Source organism: Kryptolebias marmoratus, linkage group LG24, assembly GCF_001649575.2.
Source record: "Kryptolebias marmoratus isolate JLee-2015 linkage group LG24, ASM164957v2, whole genome shotgun sequence".
Classification (NCBI taxonomy): domain Eukaryota; kingdom Metazoa; phylum Chordata; class Actinopteri; order Cyprinodontiformes; family Rivulidae; genus Kryptolebias; species Kryptolebias marmoratus.
This window is the reverse complement of record NC_051453.1, coordinates 17,227,034-17,253,624: the sequence shown is the minus strand read 5'-3', so window position 1 is coordinate 17,253,624 and position 26,591 is coordinate 17,227,034. Positions and strand designations below refer to the sequence as shown.

General features: G+C 39.0%; 1 protein-coding gene across 1 annotated transcript; it reads left to right on the top strand.

Moving 5' to 3' along the window:
• Positions 1-774: 774 nt before the first annotated feature.
• LOC108243363 (protein-glutamine gamma-glutamyltransferase K) lies at positions 775-26,251 on the top strand. Its single transcript, XM_017428735.3, has 14 exons — positions 775-887; positions 12,882-13,171; positions 13,738-13,929; positions 18,828-19,079; positions 21,215-21,333; positions 21,436-21,543; positions 22,645-22,822; positions 22,953-23,091; positions 23,180-23,372; positions 23,624-23,777; positions 23,880-24,164; positions 24,354-24,514; positions 25,232-25,368; positions 25,526-26,251. Exons 2-14 carry the CDS (start codon positions 12,883-12,885, stop codon positions 25,686-25,688), a joined length of 2,370 nt encoding a protein of 789 aa, XP_017284224.1. The 5' UTR covers positions 775-887; position 12,882; the 3' UTR covers positions 25,689-26,251.
• Positions 26,252-26,591: the final 340 nt, after the last annotated feature.

The following is a 26,591-nucleotide window of genomic DNA, read 5'->3' as shown; positions in this document are numbered from 1 at the left end:
CAGAGAGGTTGGAGGCTGATCATACGGGAGCAGGATGACAATATTCAAATGCAGCTGCAATTATGGTTGAAAGTCACACCAGGAGTGCATGTGAATGTGACAAAATATTGGCTGAAAACACAACTTCTGGTCTGCAGACCCTCACCAGAACAGGAATATCACAGCCTGATAATGATCCAAAAACAAATCAAGCAGCATTTTTTTGTAAAAGACAGAACAAGATAAAAAGCTTGAACTAGACAAAGGATGTTGCCCAACTTGAAAGTTAAAAAAACAAGTCAGACTCGCGGCAGATTATCTTTCTAGAAATGTGCGGCTGCTTCACGCAGAGAATCACAGAGTCTGTCATTAAAAAAAAAAGACAAAATGTTGAAAGGATAAAAGATTTGAACCTCATTCATTAAAACTGGTTTGACGTTTGCTGCAGTTGTTATTGTGGGGCATTTCTGTAAAAAGGAAAAAAGAGAATAAAATCAAAGCTGGTGGGTTTTAATTTAAGCCTACCTCACTGTTAAACCTCCATTTACAAAGAGATTTTTGATGCTTTTAATCATTTGATTTTTCAATATTTAACAGGGATTTGCATACTTTTGCTGTTTGTTGTGTGAGAATAACAAGCAATGAACTGCTTTCTCCGTTCACATTTTTAAATGTTCTTTAAATATGAACTTTTAGAAAGTGTTTGCACTGTATCACAGCAATCTCTGACAATAAAACTCGGGTAATGTAAGGCAGGACTTGCCTGCTTGTCTTCATGCCAGGAAGGTGTGTCCTCACTGTCTGAGCCAAGTATTTAAAGGAGTTCCCAACTTGAAGCATGACGCACGACGAGCAGAACGTTTCTTCCTCCATTCTTCAGTCTCCCATTTCTGCTTCCACTCAGCTGAGTAAGTTTTTATGTCTAAGTTGAGTTCAGTAGTTTAAGCTTTAATTCACGGTGTGTGTTACTGATTACATTAGCTTGTGTTCATTTAGTGTCACACTCTTCTCTGCGAAATTTACTCCCTAAGTATGAAGTTTGCAGAAAGAAGAAGGAGACTATTATTAACAATTTCATATACTGAAGTTACGCAAGGATGAAGGCAGAGAAAACCGAATGTTCAAGTGAACCCTGTAAATGTTGTTGCTCTCTGGTCATCAGTCATGTTTCTCATTGTTAAAATATATGACCTCCATGTGACTTGGGTCTTGAGTGCAGCAGAGGGACGTGAGCATCAGAGCTCCCATGCAGGGAAAACAAAACAAGCCTTATCAATGGCTCACAGGCGTGTTGATGTAAATCTGCTGAAGCTGTATTGCGTGGGAATTAGAGTAGATCTTAAAACTTTGTTTTAATTAGGGGATATTTTTTATGGATGGAGACATTAACTGGATTTTTATTGGTAACTCACAAATCCTTTGGAGGCAAAGGGTTCTTAAAGTTTGGAATAAATCTAGATCAGGTCAAATCAGGTTAAGAACAGGTGACCTACTTATTAATTGCAGGATAATGACTTCTTTACCTTCTAGTATTGTCACTGTTCTCAGTCGTTCAACTTTGGTTGAACTTAAATACATAAAAGAGAAGAAACCTTGGAGTTCAACCTGGTGCACTGTGAAATCTAACATAATGTTTCAAGTTCAAAAGTCGAGAAAAACAGCTAAAATGCCTAATGTTTCACTTTAAAAAAAACAGAATTTGTTCTTATAACTGTCATCTTCATTCAAAATGTTTTGTTGTGTGAATGTCTGTGTTATTTTGGTTTATTTTGGATTGGAAAAATAAACTTCTTTGATTAGTCCTTGGAAATTCGTCCGTAATGATAAGTTATGGGTACCTTTTATGTCTGTTAAGTTGATTTTGATTAGACTCCTTTCACACTGGAGGAGAACTCAGCTATGATGTTAAAAAAAGAAATAGCCAAAACATGGGTGGTCTTTACAGGGTCTTGGTAAAGTGTCCAGGCACTTTCCAAGAACCCAGTGGGCTTCCCATTTGATAACAGGTCATGGAGGAAGCACAAAACCTCTACAGGGGGGTCATGGTGGTTTATTATCATGATGGCAACATGCAGTGTGGGTGGAGTGTAATGGCAGCATATCCATAGGTTGGGGCCTGCACACACTGGCGTGGCTTAGCTTTGAGAGTTTAAGGCAGGACTGGTCATGCTGGCCTCATGTCTTGGCTACAACCCTGTCACGCCCACACCACTCCGGCACGTATACGTAAACCCTTTCAAAACCAAAATAGTGTGCCAGTGGCCTAAGCATGGAGCTGGGGTGAAGGGTGGCACTGCCAAAATTGTGACAATGCATTTGAATAAGTTAATAAATTGTAATTTCATTAAAGTAACAAAAATGTTATTTCAAAAACACATTTTATTGTAACCTTTCTATTGCAGGTCGGTAGGTTTTTAATCTAAAAGGCCTTTTTTAATCATAACGTTATAAATGGTTTGACAAATTGACATAAAATAAGATAAAATAACCAACAGGCAAAATCCCATTTTACAGTGCACTTCAGTGCTCCAAGAAAACTTGGATAAAAACTTGTCCCAGTGTCATTAGAAGCCGTGCATGCCCCCACCATCGCTCACCATCCTCACACAGTTTACAGATAATGTCCCTTCAGATTAAAAGCTTTTTCTACTCTCTGTTTTCGATTCCTGTAAAGGGAGGTCTAGATTAAACTGCTCGAATAATGTTGTTCTTGAGCTACACCTCACCTTTTTATTGCTCGGATTGTGGTGAACCACTCTGCAAACTTTTCTGCTGATTTGTCAACTGTGGCTGGCTCTTGTGAAAGGTTTCTTTCTTTTCCAGTGATCATCCATCACTGTTATCCCCTGAGAGCTTCCAGGCCCTTCCTTGTGTTGCCGAGCTCATTTGTGCAATCGTTTTCTTCTTCCTACAATGTTGATTTGGCCGCTCCGAGAGGGCACGGATGCACAGATGATGAGTATACATCTTCTTGCAAACAATCTGGTTTTTATCAAGGAAGAATGCGCAGCGAGAGAATGGGCACACCTCATGCATTTTTCAAACCCTGCTTGCCCGCAATCCTAAAGTAATTTAAGCCTGAAAACCTGAAAACAAACTTAGACACCTCAACAGAAACAACACAATTAGGACAACATATCAGCAATTTTTTTTTTTTTTAATTTCATTTTCTTTTACTAGTTTGTTTGAAATTCTTAAATTTGGGTGCTATTAATTACATCAGCCATGTCTAACAGTTGTGCGTGGGAATAACCGCTCCGGCGCCATTATCGGAACACCTTGAAAATTAATTTTAAAAGGAAAACGAGCACTTAGAGATCATTTCAGTTTTCTGGCACCGGATGAAAGTTCCCTCATGCACCACCTTCGGCATCGAAAGGCTGCTTAAGAAGCCAAATTATCAGGCTCCATCTGTACATCTGTGTCTCCCTGCTGATCGTCTCATCGGGCCCGTATGACCCAACACACACATCCCCAGCTGATAAAGCAGAGCTAGCAGCTGCTCCTCCTACAGTTCTGATCTTTATTCCCCACCCTCCTCTTCTTCTTTTTTAAATTTTGCTACTTGTTTTTTGATCCAACCAATTTATTATTTTTTTTTAATCTCTGTGGGATGTCTTAGTCTGAACTGACAGAGCTGATCGCTCCTGTTACGGTTTTCTGTTTGATCACCTTTATTTAGATTCAAGAACTAAAGTAAGAAAAATAGTAGAATTCCCTTTTCTTAAATTATCTAACGAGTATTCAACTCGACATTCAGTAAAAATTGACGTTTTTTTGCCATTGCTTTCACAGGGATGCCATTTAGTTGTGCTGCAAAAAGTGTTACTATATGCAAGTGATTTTTAAGAACTTTTACTTACTAAGCAGGTGAAAAAATAGTGAAAAAAATCTAAATGTAGCTGCTATAAACTCATCCTCCAGTTTAAAAGTTGGGAGTCAGCATCATTTTAAACCCAAGTTAATTACTTTATGAAACTCTTACTTAATTCAAATTAGCATTCCTTGAAAGAATTCATATCACCTGCTGCTTTGCATGCAAAAGATTTAAACAAAAATCTTGCTTGATTTGTTGGCACTCAGAATATGTGTGGTTTTGACTCTCAGCTACTACCACACCAAATTGTAGCTCAGTATCTGTAAAAATAATTGACCTATAGCCATTTTTGTGTTTGCTAAGGTCGATTAGCTGTGGCAGTCATTTTACATCAGGTTGACTTAAAAAGTTAATCACCTGTAGATATATACCCAATAATTACTTTCTGAAAGTTTCAATAAAATGTGTCTCATGGTTGGTGAGATATTTTGCTAACAGACAGACATAGTTGACTTCAACAGTTAATCTTAAGGTCTTAAACAAAAATCTTTTAAAAATTTGTTAGCACTCATAGTATGTGATGAAAATGACTCTCAGCTACCACCAAACCAAATTTTAAATCAGTATCTGTAAAATTGTCTGAGTTGTAGCCATTTTTGTGTTTGCTAAGCTCGGTTTGTTGTGGTGGCCTTCTTGAATTGGGTTGACTCCAAAGGTTAATCAGTTACAGCTTTCCATCCAGTGACTGCTTCCCGAGAGTTTCATTAAAATCTGATCAGTGGTTCAGGAGATATTTGGCTAACAGACAGCTAGACAGGCGATAAAAACATCTGGAAGCTTTTGAAATGATTGGACTGTAATTTCAGATGTTTATTGACAATAAATATTTATAGATTTATTTATAGGCATTTTGGCTTGTAAAACTTCTTTTTTTTTTCCAGTTTTCCATTTGTTACTCTGTATGTGCCGTGGTCTGTTGGGAGGCAGAGAAACTATCCAGAGTAGTTAGAGCAGTAACAGTCAAGTCACACGGTCTCACTCTCACTGCGCTGCACCTTCGTCGTCCTCCTCATCACACTGTTAGTTTCAGCTTTTACTTAACAGATTATCTAAGGCGGCAGTGAGGGGCTTTGTTTGTGTGTTTTTGTTTTTTTTTTTCTGGATGGAAGACATCCTGCGAGCGGACTAATCTCAGCCTGTGGATAGAGTTTTGTTCCACGCTGAATTTCTCATCAAATCTCAACTATTTGGCACTGAGGCGAGCGCTGTGCAGCGGTTCCACCCTGCAGACTTCATTTAGCTCCAAAAGCCAAGTAGCATTTAACCAAACGAGCTTTAGCCCCTCAGCACGGGTGGATTGGGAATCAGCGGAAGAAGTCATTTATTTGAGGCTTTTTTAGATGCTTTATCAGTCTGGTTAGCTTTAAAGATGTTGGATGTCAGGAAGCGGGTTAAAGGTCAGTTTCAGGCTCTTGTCACCTGAAACGCTCACAGTTGTTATGTGGGTATGTAATGGGCTGCCTGGACCCATCCGAAAAGAGACAGAACTTTTCATTTACTTTTTATTTCATTTGGCTTCTGAACAAACAATCTGAGCGCAAAAACAATGGCTGTCCCATCAGCTTCAGCCCTGGTTTTTGATTTGTTGTCATTAGCTGTGTGATAAATATGATAAACAGAGATCTGGAGCCTCATGCTCAGAAAAAGAGGAATTTTGTGAAATGTGAGTTGGTATCTATTAACTCATCCTCCAATTTTAAAGTTGCTAAAACTGTCTTAAATAAGGTAGTGGCATGCTGCCCTCTGGCATTAGCGCTGAGTGCAAGAGGAGTGACAGTGTGTGTGAAGCTGTCAAAGCAGTGCACACCCACAGTAGTTAAGCAAAAGTGGTCAGACACAGGAGTGGAAGTGAAACTGAGGATGGCTGCCCATTGGTGCGCAGTTTTGAGGCTGAAGCATTTCAACTTTACGCATGTGTTTAAAACATAACCATTGAAAACACAGAAACACTCGGGAGCTCGGTAAAATTCTCCGACATTATAGTTTAATGAGCAAATAACACAAAGTCGCTCAGTTGAACCAACGGCTGGTGTAGGTTGGGACAGAAAGATCTGACATTTTTAACTCTACAATCAAGATTTATTTAACTCTGACTCTGTCCTATAATGTTTATATCACTTCACTGATAAAATCAGATATTTGTTGAATATTCTCTGATGAGCAGACACTAACAAATTAAATCTAAAATGAACTGTTTAATGAAGGCCTTTGAAAATCCAGACAAAATACAGAAAACTCATCTGGCCCATTTCTACATCATCAACTTGAGATGTATGGTTCTGATGAAGTGCTGTTGCTCAATCTTTCCTTTTTGTAGGCTTATAGCAGTCTAACATCAGCTTCTTAGTGGCACACAGCAGGATTGGGACTTATAAGTTTATTTGGGATTAAAAACTTTTTAATAGTGATCCCCGACTGACTGAAATGATGTTTTTTAAAGGTTCATGGCACAGAACTATGACAGACTGTTGTTACACTCTGATTTTTCTACCTGGTATAAGAACATAATCAGTGAACGGGTTTCGCTTCCTATTGGCAGTAAAGCGAAACTGTTGCCATAGTGATCTATCCATCCGTTTTCTTTACCTGCTTTTTCCTTTTCTGGGTTGCGGGGAGCTGGTGCCGATCTCCAGCAGTCACTGTGCGAGAGGCGGGGAACACCCTGGACAGGCCACAAGTCCATCACAGGGACGCACAAAGACAAACAATGTAAACAGTTAGGGACAAATTCCTTCGTGATTCTGAAAACTCTCACTTTCAGCTCAACATAGAAAATCTGGCTTCTTATACCCCTCTGGTGTGTGGAGGTCGACTCCAACAGTCAGTGCTACAATTTTTGGCAAAGATCTCACGCAATGTGTAATACTTGGAGTATGTGTTGCAAACAACTCTCAACTCCAGCCACACCAAATTGTAGCACAATATCTGTCAAATTGACTGAATTATGGCTATTTATATGTTTTTTTAAGGTTAGTTGGGTGTGGCAGCTATCTTGAATTGAATTGGCTCCAAAAGGTAATCAGTTGTTTAGCAACATCCAGTAATTATTTCCTAAAAGTTTTAATAGAATCTGTCCTGTGGCTTATGAAATATTTTACTAACAGACAGACAAATGCACACAGGCACAGACAGAAACATAACTGCCCACCTTTCACCTTTGGGCAGCATACAATAATTTATTTACATATTGTATGTAACAAATTACAATACATCTAGCTACTACAATTATATATATTTGTTATAGGACCAAACACCAAATCATTTACTGAATGTTTTTGTCAAACTTCAATTTTTGATTATTTTAGAACAAATCGTTTGTGGAAATGACAGCTCCACACAAGTCCATGCATCAGCTTCAAACAGGCAAAACACTTATCAGAGAAATGGTTTTGTTTTTTTGCTTTTTTTTTATTCAGCACACGAAAAGAGATAAAAGAATTTAAAAAATCAATTAGATGACAAGATCAAAGAGCCATCAGACAAGGGAGTGCCTGAACTCAGATGATCAAACATCGTCTGAACTGAGGAACAACAAACAGCGGCTTGAAGAAGAAATCAGTTCATCCTTCAACAACTGAAGTGTCAAAAGTCTGAGTATCCATGTTCCAGGTATTTATCTATTACAGCATAACAACGAAGCAAACAATCATCCCAGAACCCTAAAGATAAAACTATCAGTGATCCAATATATTCTGCACATGCTTCCAAACTATATTTTATAACATAGTCACACTTTCTCTTTAATATCTAAAGAAACAGGATGCAGGAAACCCATCACCAGATCCTTAACAACAAATCACCAAAACATCCTGGTTTCCCTGCTGAAACCTACAAACATTTATGGGGCTTACTCTCCCTGACACTGAACAAACAAGAGGAGGAAATCAAAAAGGTGCCCCAAATTCTTCCTTTTTCCTCCAAAACCAGGAAAAGACCCAACACAAACCCCTCTCGCTAATTAACACGCGTGTAAAAATCATTACAGGAGTTTCAGCGATAAGAATAGAAACATCGATCAGCATTTTAATCCACCCTGATCAGACAGGCTTTAAGAAATCTCAGACATTGTTTACAGATTATTCAGCCTCATCAAATCTTCCCAGCAGACTCAAATCAGTCAGTGGATCACTGGAGGCCTCCCAAAGTTTAATAAAACCAACTGGACTTCATGGAAATTTGGTTTTGAAGAGATGCTCATTCATTGTTTAAAGATACATTTCAGCTGGAAATGTAACAAGGATTTGCACTTTTACTGTCAGTATTTAACTACTAACACAGCAGACCTAGATGATCCAATATATAAAAGCCTACTTTTTTGGTTCGTTATTCATCAGTGTACACTAACAGGACATCAGGTGAAAGTGGATCAAGGTCCGTCTATCTTCTGCCGCTTGTCCAAAATCGGGTTGTGGGAATTGACAGCTGAGGCAGAGATCCCCAGGCCTCCCTTCACTCAGCTTTTTGAATGAAGATAGGCAGATCTAGAGCAGTTTTATAATAATTTTATCATTTTTACCATAAAAGATCAGTACAGTGTCTACATCACTGCATAACCTGTCCCACCCTGCCTAGCCACCTTTCTGCCCCCCACTAAGGAACAAGACCTCTAGATACTTGGGGCATTGGCTCATTCATTGCCTTTTTTCAGCTTCAAACTTTCATGCTTCATCGTCTAGAGGTCCTGGCTCAGTGAGAGATCCAGCAGGATCAGTTCTTCCACAAAAAAAATCCAAAGCCACTCCATACTGGAACTCCGCTTGCTGAGTAGTACTTACTATCAGCAAGGAGAACCAAACTCTCCCTCCGACTGTACAGGGACTGAATGGCCCTTAGTAGTTGGGCTGAAACCCCATTCTCTAAAAGCGCCCCCTCACAGAACATGAAGGACGCATCGTAAAGTTTAACACACGCGCACAAATCCAATTTCAATTATTTTATTGTCCTCAGTCTTGAAGGCCACTGAAACTGAATCTAGCTCTTCTCTTTTACTGTTCATCTCATGTCATCATTGTGTACACTTTTGATGAAATGTAAAAAAACAACAAAGCAGGTCTTTAAAATAGCAGAAGCTGGAATCTGTAAGAACTTGTTACCTCAAGTAAAGCTGACCTAAGTCACAATTTTACAGCTTCCGACAAGACAGTGAGCTAACAGCAGTCGAAGATGAAATACACTTTTAGTAACGATGCAGCTTTGTTCCTTTGTGGGGTTTGTTTTCTTTTCAGAAATGTTGCAAGGAGTTCCCTTTTCTGTTCAGACTCAGGACTATTGTGGAATCTTGTTTTGCTGAGCTGTCTTTAGGCCTGTCTGCAGGTAGAAAAACACAATCCTAAGCGGGGTGGGGGTGTTCGCTCACCTACTACAGCATATGGCTGCGATCTCTGCCACTTGCTGTAACAGATTCTTCAGCATACCAATAAGCAGCAAACTAATTGTCAGTCTGTCCTGCTGCTGCTGCTTCGTGCGAACCTGTATGGTGAACACTCCGTCGGGGAGGAATGTTAAGTTTGTGTGTGTTCGGCATGTTTTCATTTAGTTCAAAAGGATATTGAGGAATGAACCAGACAGGGTGACAAAAGGGATTGGAGGTGGTAAAATAGTTGTTTTTAACTAGAAAAACCTCCTGGTTGGTCTTACTTTCTTTTAAATGACGTTGACAAAATCAATGAATCTGCTCCAGGTATGTTGTGGCGTTCCAGCAGTCGTCCTGAGTGTTTGTCTCCCCTATAAAAGTTGAACGATGCGATGTTTACCTTTCTTAAATTGGAACCGTTCCCCTGCAGCAGCCCTACCCAGATGTCATCTCAACTGTGCAAAAGGTCTCGGCCTTATGCTCCTCACACAGCACAAAAATCAATGCACGTTCTCACGCAGCCAAGCTGGAAAATTAATTTCCCATTTGGTTATTGATTTGCCATTACTGGTATGTCACAGTGACAAACTTTCTGTTATGATCTGGGATGCATTGACTGTTTTGCAACTCTGTAATTTGCTCATTTTCGGTTTCCCCATTCGAACACTTGAAGCTAAATTACCTCAACGGCACGACTTGTAGAGCCAACGGTACTGTGCCCGAGCGCAGTCAGAAGTGAGCAGCTGCAGCCAGGGGAGCATTAAAGATGGAGACGGGCACCAATTTGCATTTTCATAGCTCTGCGCATACCAAATGAGGCAAAGGTGTGGAATCTCATCCGAGCCATTTCAAGATACGAATAAATCACAAGGAAAACTTTTTAAAGCGTGTCTGTGATGAATGGGTAGATAAATATTTTATATTTTGGGGATTCATTCAGTACCAGGACAGGAAATTTCAGAGAGGGAGAAGAACTGGGGGCGGCACCGTGTTGCAGCTGGTTTGCGCTGCTGTCTTGCAGCAAGACGGTTGCAGGTTGGAAACTCATCTGGGACATCTATGCAGGTTTTCCTCACGAGTTTCCTCCGGTTGTTTGTCACTTTATGACCTACCGAGGATGTTCCCCACCTCTCGCCTGTTGACCACAGGAGATAGAGAGCAGCTTCTAGTGGCCCTGAAGAGGATGGAGTGGGTGTAGAAAACGATAGGCTGAGGAAAGATAGGGTAATTTTTGTTTTTAAAAAATCCTTTTTAGTTTAATTTGGAAACGGGGGACCAATTTGCTGTGAAAAAAAGGGAAACATGAAAAAGTGCCTGACATGTTCTCCAGAGACCGTTACAGTAGATTTCATTACGCCTAACCCTTGGGAATCATTACAAGAAATGTGAGGCTGGTTTAATCAATCGACTCTTTCTGTGAAAATTCTGCCTGAGTTTTATTTTATCATATTATTTTGTGTCGGTTTGATAAACTGTCATTCAAGCTTTTGAAATAAAATGAAGTCATTGGTTTTAAAAGACATTTTACCGTCATACATAAATTGTTTATTATATGAAACATATGTCAATTTGATTCTGGCGGTAAGGCTGACAAGTAGATTAAAATTTCTTCTCCTCTTCCTTAAAGCCATCCGCCATATCATTTTTTTCTGCACTTGAGACCATTTTATACACATTATTTTTAGGGAGTTAGGGATCTCATTTGACCAAACTACAGAGTGAAATGTGAATTTACTGGGAAATGAGTTGAATACTGAACCAATACATTTTGTACCAAAACAAAGTTATTTCAACAAGGCACATTAATTATGTTGACGTGTATATATGAGTTTAAAATTTGGATTTAGTTCAGTTATTAATTTTGTTTTGTTTGTTTGTTTAGGCTAAGATAGATTGGCAAATGCAAACAATAATCTCAAGCAGTTCAGTCTGTTCACTATAGTTTGTTTGCTTTTTTAAAAAAGGATGGTTTTTTATTCTCAACTCACATGATTCAAACAGAAATATTAAAATACCCATATCTTGCTGTGAGGGTCACATTAATGACATATCAATAAAAAAAACATTCTTAGCTTGGCTAAAAATTCTCTCAAAACAATTGTAGTTCATTTTTTGTTGGCTTATCTTATTTCTTTACTGTTAATCTTCACAACCTTCTCAGCTCATGATCAACGTTTAGTTACAATAAGATCAAGATAAAGTGACGCAAGAAATAATAGTAAAAATGGATCTATTGTTTTGGCTCCCAGGGCACAAAGTGATAGTGGACATGTGTGAAATAGGTTGCTGTGTTATTATTTCTCTAAAACCTCCTATTTTGCATTCACACAGACACACCTAAAACGAAATAAAATTCCATTTAATTTAAGCCTTTTTAAAATCTATTTGCCTCACTGTAAACCTGGTCTCTGTGTAGTTATGGGGTGCAAACTAAGCAAAACAAAAAAAAAATCTAATCAAACTTTAAAAACATCCAGTGTTTGCAGTGTAAATTGGGCCTGCAACAAAAAGTTGACACAACTTACCATTTTAATTGCCCATACAAACAACAACCCAGAGATGTTTCATTTGAAAATCTAAATGAACCACACACAGAGGTTTAGATAACAAGAGATTTTTAATCAGAAGAACCAGAGTAAAAGTGTTATTTTTCATTATACTTTTAAAGCAGCCTTCGATTTTACAGCGCCTCAATAACAAAACTTATCTATCACAAGGTTTGCCTCAGTTTGTTTCCAAATTTGAACCTTTCTACTGTCAAATACTAATGTACTAATGCTGATTCAGGTTTGAAGGTACATTATGGAAGTTTTCCTCATTAAGACCAACTAAATAAAACAAGTTATAAATTTTGACATCATCCTACGTAAGTATCTATTAAAATTGGGCTCTTCTTTTGCACCAAAAGATGAGATAGTTTGTCCGTTTTGTGTCCCTCAGTCCATAGGAGGGAGCTGAAGTAAACCCTATTTTTCTTTTACGCTGTGAATGATTGCAATCTCTTGTTAAACAAAGGACAGGTAGTCAATAGATGAAACTGCAGTTTTTGGAGCAAAAACCACTGCAGAGGTGTGTGAAAGCCAACAGTCAGGGTTTGTTTTTTTCTGCCCCGCGGCTCCAAACAAACAAATTTCAAACAAATTAAAAATGTCAAACTGAGACACAAAAATAAAACCAGAATCGAACAAGAGGCACCGCTTTTTTTTTTTAACTAAACTTTTTAATCCAGATTTATCCCTAATGTATGATTTCATGTTTGTATTAAATGTGTTTGTTTTGTAATACTCCTTTTGATGGACAGATATTGTTGCCTCCAATCAGAACTTCTCACTTTAAATGCAAACGCTTTGTGTGGGAATCATCTGTAATGAGGCTGTCAGTCCACGTCAAGGGAACGTGTTTCGTCTCAGAAGAATAAATGTTGTTAAATTCAGCTGTAAGGCTGATAGAAAGCCAATTTCCTCCCTGTAGGATTTAATTGAACAATAGATTAAAACTGTTAACAGCTGTGGTTTAATCAGATGGGACATTTTTATTTTTTTTAAAGACATTAACTGCATTTTGCTCAAAAGGAAACAATGCTCTGCAGTTTTCTATCAAAAATAGATTAGAAACGAGTATCTCGATCAAGAGAAATCAGTGAAATTTCTGTTTGTGCTCGTTTCCCCTCAGGATGCCGGCAGTGATTCACCCAGCAAGGGACAGAGCTGCCGTTGGTCGGTTTCCAACCGTAACTTTTGATTCTATGGAGGATGAGGAGGAGGAAAAAGAAGAACCAGAAGAAGACAACAAAAAGGAAGAGAACGCCTGCCAGCAATGGCTTCGTAAGGCGTGCAAGTGCTGCTATCGTCAGCAGAGCGAGGATGATGTCGCTGTAACTGTGGACACAGAGATAGAAGATGTGGGAAAGGAGGATGGGACAAATGAAGACAAGCCTACAGATGGGGACAGTGATCTTAATGGTACTTAAAGAACACACATAGTTTTTATACTAGAAAAATTGCGTTTTCTGTAAAAATACAGTGTGGATGCTGAGCACTGAATGACAGCGGAAATGTGCTGAAGAAGCTGAAACTGTTGTTGTTAAAGTGAAAAGAAGCAAAATAATAAGTAAATGTTAAAATAAGCAAGCTAAAAAAAAGGACAAAAGTCAAAAGTAACAAAATGCTTGTTAACAAACAAAAAGCAAAATCATAGCAAAATGCCAACAAGAAGTTGCAAAGCAAGCAGCAAAAGAAAGCTAAAAGTGCTGAAAGGCTAGCTAAACAATAAAAGTAGCAAAAGGGTGGCTAAAAGCTAAACATCGCAGAAAAGTAGCATTAGGCTTTCTAAAGTTTAATAGTACCAGAATAATAGCTAAAGGCACCTATCTCCTTAATGAGCTGAATGGTTAAAATAACACAAACTTTACAGAAGTAGTTAGACTGCAAAAAAAATGTACAGAAAAATGAAAAACAGGAATTTACACCACTTTAAAAAAACGACCATTTAATCCTCTTCAGTGTCTCCTTTTTTTTTTGTTTCACAGAACTTCTTCTGAAAGTGAAATCAATCGACCTGATGAGCAGCAAATCAGGGGAGAACCGCACAGAACATCACACAGATCTGTACCAAGGTGACAAATTCATCATCCGCAGGGGGCAGACGTTCCAGATGTGGATAACCCTGTCTCGACCCTTTGACCCGCAATCCGACACGCTCCATCTTGTACTTAAAACAGGTGAGTGACACAAGGCAGAGTGCTGAAGTTTGTGTCATCACGTTCTCAAAACTTTCAGCAAGCTAAATGACCGAAAATGACCCCAGTTCAACACAATCCCTATGATGACTAATTAACCGAGGCTCCAACATCCAAAATTAAATCCTCGACGGCCATATGTGAAAATTGGCCTGAGATGAACTTGCATGCTTCCCTGAAGCCCTGCGCATTGCAGCACATGACTATTAAAAGCTCCTTCTCTTCACAGCAGTCATGGGAATGAGAGGAGAAAAACAAGTTGCATTTGCAGAACATTTTTACTTTATTTAGTTAAAAGAAATAAATTTAATACAAGTGATGCATTTCAGACTATTTCACTCTGTAATGATTGGCACACGAAAAAACACATTCAAAACTTATTGTCAAACTTTTTAATTACCTATTATCTATCTCAGCTGCAGAAACTGAAGATTTGTGGTTAAGTCCTTCACTGAACTTGTGTTTTTAGTCTTTCATTCACTTTTATTCACTTGCACCAAAATTTGAAACAAAGACCACTTTGCGATCAGTTAGTGCTGAAAGTATGTGTTGCGGATGACTCTCTGCTACTCCCACAGCAAATTTTAAAAAGTTAGAGCCATTTTTGGGTTCGCCGAGATCGGCAATTTGGAATCAAGTCGACTCTAAAAGTTAATCAGGGTTTCATTAAGATCTTTCCAGTAGTTTATGAGATATTTTTCTAACAGAAAGACAAACAAGCACACTTACACACACACAGGCACACACGACTTTGACACTTTAAAAACAGCTACAACCTAAATGCTTTCCAGTTAATTACTCTAATCTGGAATTGAGGCAAAAGGTCAAGCTATGCACTGTACCATAAACAATTTCTGTGGCTGAGAGAGTGAAGCTATTATTATATGTTAGCAGCTTACTGACCTGTCGGAATTAAACAGATCTGAAAATAAAGTTTTCAGATCTGGTTTTGTTGTTGAGATCAATTAAAAAGACAGAACAAAAGATTTGAAACACTTTTCTTGAATAGATGAGAAAATAAACTCATAAGCCCAATGTAAAAATCCCTCCTAACTTTGCGTGGATAATCTTCATTTACATGCTTGAACCCATTCTTATTGAATTTATTTGTACTAATTTAACATGATGGAAAACTTCTTTCACACCTCTGGAATTTAAAATTTTCTCGCTATTGAAAATCTTACAGGAAGCCAACCCCCCTTTTTTTGTGTTGCATAATTGTGTTCCAATGTGTCAAGGACACACATGACTGTGTGAGAAACATACTGTACATGAGATGGGGGATGTGGAGTCAGGGGGATTTTTGGTTACCATTGCTATGGTAACAGCTCCGTTGCTATGCTCCTGAGAGGGCGTTTTAAAGATACCGTTATTCAGTCCGGCGTTAGCAGACAATCACTTCTAGTCCGTTCACTCCGAATGCTGCAGTTGTTTCATGCATCAGCTGTTTACCTCATCACGTCTGTCTTTATGGTCCTCCCTCATTGTATCGGCCCGGAGGAAACAGACAAATATAGAATCCCTCAATTACAGCTGAGTGTGAAAACATGTGATGCTCGACGAGAATAATTATACCATGTCTCACTGTTCTGAAAAGCTGTGGCTCTGTCCAAGGAGGGCCAACGTCACTGTATGTTTAGTTTCACACGTAAGAAACATGTAGTGATGCAATGCTACGTTACAATAAAATGACAAAATGATTTATTGGTATTATTACATTCCATACAGTTTTCTTAACTCATTAAGTGGCGGTTGTGGTTCTGTGAAGATGTTATGAACAATCAGTGTCTTACCTGCTGTAGATAACTCTTTGGTTGACCTTAGTCTGAAGACAAAAGTTTAATTATGGCTAAACTAACAAGCTAACTGCCTCTCAGAGCGAGGCAAGAATCAAAGTGTATTGCTGTTGTCTTAAAACAGCACCGACTGAAAAAACACACAGTGGTTCATGCAAATGCTAATTTATAAACTTTTATGTTGCCATCAAATTTGCAGTATATTATTATCTATGACCTGTCCAGGGTGTCCCCCGCCTCTCGCACAGTGACTGCTGGGGATAGGCACCAGCTACCCGCGACCCGGAATGGAGAAGTGGTTAAAGAAAATGGATGGATGGATATTATTATCTATGTAGAATTATATGATTACTTGCAAATGCAGCAGCTGTACACTTCCAGTGCAGCCTCAGGTCAGTTCTGGCATCATATTATTAAAAAAAACTGTGGAATTGGAAATTAACTTCAACGAACTGCTATAAAACTCAGTTTAAGCTTTTTCAGCAGATTTCGACAAAGTCATTCAGCATTCACATTCAGCGTTCAAGATGCATTTTCAGCTTCTGTTCATTTATTTATTATTTTACAACAACAATAACAAAACATTATGTTTTTGCTCATGTCATTTTTTTTTCTCGAGCACTCTGGCCTCAGTCCAAACGCTGAGCTGTAAAAAGCAACTGTGCACCCCCCCCATACACACACACACACACACCTCCACCCTCACCTCTGTACGTGAAAGCTTCTCACAGGCCATCTTAAAACAACATCATTTTCCACAGCTGAAAGGCACTGACAGCTAAATGTTCTGACTCAGTGGTTTGCGCCGCTCTCAGAGGTGTGAACCCCATCGCTAACAGCTCAGAGAGGCTGTAAATTTCATTTAATACCTGACATGGTGAAAGTGTGGTGTCAGACGCAGTTGCACACTTACAGTCTCTTAGATAAAATGCCACGAACAAAACACTTAATCCGACCTGGGAGTAGGAGCACGCTGCACTCTCTAAAATCTCATTAGATTAGAAGATACGATATGATGATGATGATATGAGATATTGCTGTATGCAAAGTTGGCATTTGGGCTTCAGGACTGTGTGTGAGGAAAGCTTAGTGAGTGTCCAGGAATAGTTGTTTGTTTTTTGCCTTGCTGAGAGGCAGACAGGAGGATTCAGCCAGCAGCTGCTGGGTTAGGCTCAGCACAACGTCTGGAGATGGAGGGAATAGCTTCACCTTTTCAAATGGAAATAAAAATTCTCCAGTGAAGCCAGCTAATTATCTCATTACTTCTTGTTTCTTTGACCGAAATTAAAAATAAAGTTTAAGAATGTGATGGGCAATTTGTTGGCTGGAAGCAGTGTTAGCTAAATATATCTGCATGTGAGCTTTACACATGGTACTAAACCTGGACAGCGTCTTTTTTTTTTCAAAAAGGTCATACATTCCTCCCCACAGGTGTGTGAATGTTGTTACTAAATTTAAAAGAAATGAGCTGAATCTTTTTTTCCTTGTTATTTTGGCTCCCTGTAATAAATTTTCCTCTTTTTCTGCCACAGTAGTTATCAGAAATTGATGGTTTTATTTGTCCTCAAGTCCTGTTCTTAAGTTATCCATTAAATTTCAGCTCCTTGTTGGAATATTAAAGGCAGAATCTGACCAGACTGAGACACATTCTGTAGCTCATATTGAGTGACTGCTTCTGCAGTTCAGAATTTCCTAGCAGCCCTGCTTTATTCCTCGGGTTAGTGATGCTCAGCAGCTGCTTCACTCTGAGCTTCTGCTGTTTCTCTCTGCGGGTTTTCTCTGGTTCTGCTCGCTGTGGCTGCTGAGTTTGTCAGGACAATCAATGTTTTATTTGTTTTGTTCATTTCTTTGCATGCTGGGTTTGATTCCGGCTCTCACAGCTCATTAGTGGCCCGTCTCTCCACGACACGTTAAGTAAATAAGAATAAACATTTCCTGATAGAACTGAAACATAGCCAATTAGATCTAAGCTGTCTGAAAACAGCACAAAAAGACAAGGTAATGCTCTTAAAGAGACGATGCTGATGTCAAGAAAAGCTGTAATTTTTACATTTTTTAGAATGTAAATACGTAGGTGAAAGATTTAACAGCTGCAGTACTCTTAGAAACTGAGTATTTTAAAAAAAAATGTTTTCTTAGTTATCATGCAAGACATATTTTAGCCATTTTGAAGTGAGGTTCTATGGAAAAGTTATTAAAGAAGAAATAATATCTATTCCCTTTTGCAAACCCTATTTTTAAAAAAACTTTTACGTCATCATCATTAGTTCCACAATAGAATCATTAACATTGACTTCCGTGGGTTTTTTTTTTTTGCAGATGCAAATAGCAGCAGCAGCTAGCTGTAGCATTTCCACTTCAGCCTCTGGTGAAATCCAGCAAGAATTTCACAATACGTCAGCTGACATACACATGTGTTGTGAAACTGATGGTGACGTAAAGGTTTCAATATTTGTATTTCCATGACCTGCTATGAAATTATTGAGACCGGTCTTGGTCTTGATTGAGTTTGGACTAGCCATTTGCTCATCAGTCAACTCCATTTCTCCAAACTGAGGTCTTTCAAAGCGCTATCTATAACAGGTAAGATAGCATTTGTTCATAGCTGTTTCTCAAAACCACACTTAAAAATGATAGGAATGTACCTTTAACGGTCTCTTCAAGTTGTTTTGTATGAAACATTTTCAAATGATGTGTTGCTGCATTTAATTTTTTTGGCCGTTACCCGTCACACCCTCTCAGCTTATGTCGAACTAACTTCATTGTTTGTGACACACAAGGACAGTAATACTGATGTGCACACTGCTGCCCAGGCGTGGAGGTTTTAGCAAATCTACTCTCAGATTAATCCTGTCAGACTAGGTGTGTGCGCGTGTTTGTGTGCACACCTTCTCTGGCCAGTACGTTCAGTAATCTTTCTGTTTGGTTTCTATTTATCTAAACACACTGGGAATGCAGGTGTGGCCTTACAGGAGTAAAAAGGTGATCTAACTGAAAAACAAACAAAAAAAAGTTTGGGGTTTGTTTGGGCATGTTAGGGAATTAGTGATACCTCACATGTGTTTTTTCCCCCTCCCTCCTCAGGGCCACTGCCATCAGTGTCAAAGGAAACCCACGTAATTGTCCCTGTGGTAAATGGGCTGGAGGACGGTCGCTGGGAAGCTGCTGTAGTGAAGCAGGATGACAGAAGGATAAGGCTGTCTGTAAATTCGCCACCCACGGCTGTCATTGGCAGATATCAGCTCACGGTGGAAACAAATTGTGCCAATGGGCATGCTGTCTCCACCCATGACCCTGCTAATGACATCTATATGCTGTTCAACCCTTGGTGTGAAGGTAAAATAGGTTTTAACTGTGACAACTTCATTTACATCTCCATAACCCATATATAACCAGGATTCCACATATATAAGATGGATTTCTCAAGTTGATTGCAGCTGCTGTAAGAGATGGGAAAATATTTGGAACACCTTAAAAAGGGGTTTAGTCTAAAGACAGTGAAAATTGGTGATTTGTTGCTTAACAGCATTTACAAGGGAGTCTTCAAAATGTCTTTACACGTTTCACAGGGCTTTTCAATTTCTCCACGTGAGTTGCAGAAACTTTCAGTCTTGTCACTCGAGTTTGAAATTGCTTGTGTGCTAGTATTACTTTCATGCCAGGTTGTTTCCATCATCTTGTCATGATCATGAGAATAATGAATGACTGAATATGTGCAAAGCTGTGCAGTAAGTCAGTATCAGGTGTGCTGGTTGGCAGCAGAAAGCCTTTGTCTCGTCTTTTTATGAAAAATAAAATAAATGAACTATTGAACCAATAAAAGGGTACTGTGTGACATGCGGTGTGGAACAGCAAAGGTCCTTATAAGAACAGTATATTTCACCAGCTTTGCATCACCTCAAGGCCGCAGTGCTGCTCACCATCATTCCTGGAAAAAAAAAAAAAATGCGTAGGAGGTAAAAATGTGTTTCTATAATATGCGTGATAGGGGCATCGGCTTAACAATAATTCATACTGAATTCTCACACATTCACCGTAAAGAAATATTTACAATAACAAGCAGAATATTGTGGGAAAAAAATGAAAAATAAATTAAATTGGAAGCTTAAAATTGTTGAAAGTTGAAACACAACAGGGGTGATCACATGCTGTCTGTTCAAAAAACAAGAATAAATATTATGTTGGATCGTTTTCATGTAATTATATAAAATGTTGTTTGTGGTTTGATTAAGCCTACTATATGCAATGTCACAACGTAGATTTCTTTACAGAGTTGCAATCATTTTTGTCCCTGATGGTGGGAATGTTTGTATAAATTTTTCTTCAGCACATACCAAAGATTCTTACTGGGGTTAAAGTCTGAACTTTGTCATGAACAATACTCATGCAAAGCAGATGTGTAATAGGGGTAATATCTCACTGGGCTGTGACTGCTGGAGACTAGCCGGTGGCTTAAAATTACAGGAATATTGTGAGGAAATAGGCAAATTTTCTGTTGCAGTATCACTGAATTCTTAGTGAGTGACCAATGAGCTGCGTGGCTGTGTTTAGCACAGCTAGTTTTTAGAATTCATTGCCCATTTTACTTGTGCATGAGTGGCAAAACGTCAGGCCGGGCACATTATTTTGTTGCCCACAACATACTCACCTCAGCTCGCTTTATACCCACCTTGGCAGCTGCCGCCACTGATATTATTGAATCGATTGAAGTACACTTTTGAGAGAAAGATAAGCAGATATGACCAGTATTTTCATAATTATTATTTATCATTGCCGTGGGGTTTAGACCTGGATTTTGGGGGCTGCAGCCTGTGAAGTTTTCTGTCATGAGCGAGCTCTTGAAAAGGTTGCGAGATGTCAACAACAACTCTCCAACTATTTAGAAAGATAGTTTGTCACAAATATTCTGAACATGTTCAAAATTCAAGTGACAAGACTGCAACTTTCTGCAACTCGCGTGGAGGAAATTAGAAGCCCCGTGAAACCAGTAAAGACATTTTGGAGACTTCCTATGATAAATCTGCTACTCTTTCCATGACTAGAATGCAAATAGATTGCAGTAAATTAGAAAAAAACTCCTTTTTGTGGACTAATCATGCTCTATCCCTTGCAATGGGGAGCTCACTGTGGTTTTAATATGTGCCTAAAGACCTCACCAAGAATCTGCAAAGACCATCCAAGTTCTGGCAGATTTTTTATCTCATAGCGTCAACATCTTGTGTGAAAGGGACCTTAACCTTTCAGTCACAGTTTAAGCTGGATAAAAAACAAACAAACAAATAAACAAATCCTAGCCTTGTCATCAATGTGAGAAGCTTCTCCTGCATCAGCTGGTGTTAATTACCCAGATTTAAAATATTAATCACTGGAGAACTTTTCAAATATGAGGGAGACTGTTTCCTATTTGCTTTTTTAATTCAGATGGTGCCTTTTTAAATGACAAGATGCCTAATTTTTTTGATCTCCACCAGATGACTCAGTCTTCCTGGATTCTGAGGAGGAGAGGCAGGAGTATGTCCTTAATGATGTCGGACGGATCTACTATGGCACAGACATGCAGATCGGAGAGAGGACATGGAACTATGGACAGGTCAGAGCTGGGTGATTGCTCTCTGGTGTTTGGTGGGAAAACCCTGCAGACACTGACAGGCCATTGCAACAAATTTGTGTTTTTTCTCTCTTTTGCTTCCAGTTTAATGATGGGATTTTAGCTGCTTGTCTCTTTGTGCTGGAAAAGAGCAACACTCCCAACTCTGGTTGGGGAGATCCAGTTAATGTGGTGCGGATCATCTCAGCCATGGTGAGAATGCAGCCTGTTTTTATTTTCATTTTATTCATACAAAGTTTCCCTGCTCAATACATATTAGACCACTTTTCTATCCAACATGGAGGGGTTCAACAGGACAACTGCTGTCTTCAAAAAGCTAAACTAATCAGTCCTCTTTGTGTTCTTTTGTGTGTTATTCCAAAATGGTACATTTATGAAAAAAAAAGGTGTCTCAGGTTGATGAAATAAGAAAGATTCAATCACAGAGATAAGCAGATAAGGAACTAAAGAATCTTTAAGTAAAAAACAAAAAAAAAGAAGACTAAGGAAGCTCAAAAACAAAACAGGTCATTCACATTAAATAAAGGATGAAAATACCTAAATAATATATATTGGTTTTGTTCTTTGCAGGGCAGAGGTTTTTCTTGTCTGTGTGAACTTTGCCCACCATGGTTGTCAGAAGTGCTCCTGAGCCAGAAAAGGGATTTTAGATACAGATAAATGTTTTTTTTTTAAAAGCAGTGTTGCTCGAGGGCCAAAAGATCCAAACATTTTGTATTTTTTAACCTTGTCCCCTATGTTGAAAGACTTCACTGGGTTCTCTGAATGTTTTAATGTTATCTCAACACTTTATTGAGCCCCTGAGGAAAATTGTTTCGTCATAGCAGCAGACAGCAGTATACTTGCTGCGCATACCTTCATACCACAATAATACTGTGCAGTTCTCTGCAATTTGCAATGAGCACTCTAACATTTTTACTGAAGACCTTCGAATGCTCTCCTCGTACTATGGTATGATACAAACCTGTTGTTAATAAACTGATAACCTGATCTGGTTGCTTATTATCCCCTTTATTTTTCTAGTCTTACATGCCTTTTCAGGTATTTTTTAATTTGTAGCAGGCATCCTTAATAAAGGTTCTAATTTTTGGAAATATTTTTACATGTAGTCATGAGGTCTAATGATGAAGTCCTAGCACCTTCGTAGTTTGAATATTCTCAATTAGTATCTCCAGACTAAGAAATATGCAATTATTAAATATTAAATATTACTTATTATTATTATTATTATTATTAAACTGATAACCTGATCTAATAATAATAAATATGCAATAATCTAATTATTTTCTCAAGATCAACTCTCCAAATGACATGGGTGTCCTGGTAGGAAACTGGTCTGGAGACTATTCACAGGGAACTTCTCCAACAATTTGGAGCGGCAGTGTGGAAATCCTTCAGGAATACTATAAAAACAATGGTTCCCCAGTGAAGTATGGCCAGTGCTGGGTCTTCGCTGGAGTTTTCACTACAGGTCAGTTCATAATTTGTATTTTGTTTTGTTTGATTGGCTTATAAAATGTTCAAATGGATTGCAAAAATGCTTACCAAGTACGTCTTACAGAAAACTTGCCTGCTGGTGTTTTTGTTGTGTGTTTTTCCAGTTTTACGATGTTTAGGCATTCCTGGTCGAACTGTGACCAACTTCAGCTCAGCGCACGACACAGATGTCTCCCTGACAACAGATGTGTACCTTGATGAGAACCTGGCCCCTTTAGACTACCTTAATACAGATTCTATCTGGTACGTTTCCACTCGCTTTAATTCCATTTTTGAGTTCTCCTGGGCACTTAAAACTTTTCAGTTCAATGAATTGACTTTTTATCTGAAGGAACTTCCACGTGTGGAACGATTGCTGGATGGCTCGCCCGGACTTGCCTCCTGGTAATGGAGGCTGGCAGGCCGTCGACGGCACGCCACAAGAAACCAGCCTGGGCATCTACCGCTGTGGGCCTGCTCCTCTTGCTGCTGTCCGTAACGGCCATGTCTACCTCAAACACGACTGCGCCTTTGTGTTTGCTGAGGTTTGCATTGACATGTTCATTTAAAACAAACTTGTACAAAATTTGAAACGCTTAACAAAACAGTTCAGATTTTTAGAAACTAGGACTGTTCAGAGAGATACCTACAGCAGGTAAGATATTAATGATCCATAACCTTTCTACATTACCCCACTTCAAAAGCTCTGAACAATCGTTTTAAAGGCAGAAAGGTGTTGTATACTGATTGTGCCTCCCTCTTTCCACTCTCTTGGTCCCTCTGTGTGTATCTGCAGGTGAACAGTGACAAAATCTACTGGCAGAAAAATGTTGATGGTACCTTTAGTCAAATTTACAGTGAGAAGAAGACGGTAGGCCACTCCATCAGCACCAAAGCAGTTGGCTCAGAGGAACGCAGCGACATCACACACCTTTACAAATATCCTGAAGGTACAAATCAAAGTGCAGAAGATCAAATAAATACTTCAAAAGCTCCTAGGAAAACACTTTTAACTCACTTAGGTGATGGGGTGCCTGTTTGTTCATTTTCAGGCTCAGAGGAGGAACGCATTGCTGTAGAGACAGCCTGTCGCTTCGGCACCAAAGCCGAGGCCTACTCATCTCCGACAGCAGAGGATGTCTCTATAGAAGTGATTATGGAAGGACAGGGCCCCAAAATGGGAGGGGATGCAGAGCTGACCATCAAGTTGAAGAATGTCAGCTCAGAGCAGCGTAAAATCATGCTGCACAGCCAGCTGGCAGTCATGTACTACACCGGAGTGCACAAAGCCACAGTCAAAACGGACAACACCGATGTGGAACTGCTGCCCAATGAAGGTGAGTGGAGGTGTACTCAAACACACTGGCAAGTTAGCTAATCTAAAAGGTGAGATTCAGCGAAGAAACAGCCGGACTGATTTTGTCTGATAGCAACAAAATGCATCTAATCAAGAGGCTAAAGCTTCTTAACCCACATTCTTTTCTGTTTCTTTTTTTTTTGTCCAACTATTTTTCTTGCATTCACAGAAAAACTTTTGGATTGGGCCTTAGAGTACAAAGTGTACAAGAACCAGCTAATAGATCAGGCCGCTCTGATGCTGACTCTATCAGGGAGGGTTCAGGAAACACAGCAGGTCCTGGCCACTCAGTTCAGTTTCCGACTCCGGACCCCGGACCTCGTCATAAAGGTAAGAAAAACAGATCACCAGGAAAATATGTCATCTAGAACAGGAGGTGGGCAAGATTTCTTTTTCGCAGCTGGCCATTTTAGCTTACTTAAAGAAATCCAAAGCCACACAATAAACAACATGGTATTTTCATCTTTTCTACTCAAAGTCATGTTATCTTTCCGAAATACACAATCAGAGAAAGGCTTGCTCTGTTTCAGTTCTACGGCAGATAGCTCTTAGTATGTTTTTGGTGCTAATTCATTGATGTTTCAGTGATTTAGTGATTTTTCCTTCAGGCAAATATTTTGTAAGAAACTTTCAAGACTATGTCTCGCTCTCTTTTTTATGATGATGATTTATGTCACCATTTGCATGCTAGGTGAAAAACAACAACAATTACGTGCCATATTAAACTGACATTTGTGACAATAACTTTACCTTCTGGTTAAAACAAGTCTTTCATTCTAGTTCAGCTACTGACCTTACTTAGTCAAAAAAAAAAATCTAAATCTATTTTAGTTCAAAACATGGATGACATTCTTTATTAGAAGAAGTTAAAAAGAAGAAATTTAGACTTTGTTTTCATTTGCTTTAAGAATTGTTACTAAAAAGGTGCTTTTAATTGATGCATTTGAAGTTATTTTGTTTTTAGTGGGGGCAGTGAGGGCTGGATGGAGATGGCCCAAGGGTAGAGTTTGCCCATAGCTTTTGGTCTGACTTCTCCCTGTTTTGTAGCCAATCGGGAAGGCCAAGGTTGGGGAGGAGATGATGGTGGAGATCTCCTTCACTAACCCTCTACCACAGGTGCTGAAAAAGGTGATATTTCATATCGAAGGATTGGGCCTCCTACCTGCTCGAAGGATTGAATATGGGTAAGTCAGAAACCTGCGTGTATATATATATATATATATATATATATATATATATATATATATATATACCTCATATTGGCTCTGTTTTCTCTCTTTAATGACTCGGTGTATCTATGTCTTTTGTGACTGCCACTGTCATTTCCTGTTCTCCCCGCAGAGATATTGGCAGCCATGCCTCCGCCTCCCACATCGAGCACTTTGTCCCCACCCTTCCTGGACCGAGGAAATTACTGGGTTCTTTAGACTGCAAGCAGCTCACACAGGTTCATGGTGTGAGTGACATTACGGTGGAGGACAAAAGCGGTGACGCTCCACAGTGATTTGCAAAAGGGAGGCACTTTCATACCAAATTTAGACAGGCAATTTATCATCGCACTGTAGGCTGTGTCTAACTTTTCCTCATGAAGTCTTTTTTTTTCTTCCCATTCATTTGTAACAAAAGCCAGTATTTAAATCTGTGAAGTATTACGCACGGCGCTCATTGTTTTTTCTCTCTTTTTTTCCCCCCTGTTTGGAGCATGAATTGTAAAAGTGACAGCTAATAAGAGAACATGAATGTGATGCTTGGTTGGACAACACTTACAAAAATCTGTATCAGCTTGCAACAGATTTGTAACTGTTTGGCTGCTGATGAAGAAAATATGTGCAAACAATTTGCAGTCATAAGTTGTTATTTATTAGTAGAGGCAGAACATTGGTGGCGCTTTAATGAAGAAGATGTGCTTTTGTAAAGAGACGCTCAACGTTCATATCTTGTTTTATATTTATACAGTATATACAGTGTATTTATTTGTATTACGTTGAGCTAACAGTTGAATATTAACCATTCACGGCACTCACTGATGAAAACAATCTTGCATTATTAAAACTCCAGTTGATCACAGTGTTGGTGGTTTATTGATGTCAGAGTCCAGTTACTGGCGGTTATAAGGATCCTGGGTTGCTATGGAATGCCCTTTGGTTGTCCATGGTTACGGGGTTGTAATCATCAGCAAAACGCTGCAGAGGCATAAAGATAAGAGCGCTCTGCGGGTTGTATGTTTTTTTCAGCTCACAAGATTTGTGTCTTCAAAATGAAATTTGAAAAAGTGAACAAACTCAATTAAAAATAACACACGAACAATATAACCAGCAAGGGTCATTATGACTGAAACAGCAGCAGCAGAAAATCTTTTTTTCATATGTGTGAGTGTGTTTTCACTTCTGTGTGTGTGTGTTTTATC

What these genes read in the sequence shown, in the direction of transcription:
- LOC108243363 (XM_017428735.3), top strand. Translation starts at nt 12,883, where the DNA reads ATGCCGGCAGTGATTCACCCAGCAAGGGACAGAGCTGCCGTTGGTCGG. An exon ending in CCATCTTGTACTTAAAACAG is followed by an intron (nt 13,930 to 18,827) that starts GTGAGTGACACA and finishes CTCCCTCCTCAG; the next exon opens with GGCCACTGCCATCAGTGTCA. An exon ending in CCCCGGACCTCGTCATAAAG is followed by an intron (nt 24,515 to 25,231) that starts GTAAGAAAAACA and finishes CCTGTTTTGTAG; the next exon opens with CCAATCGGGAAGGCCAAGGT.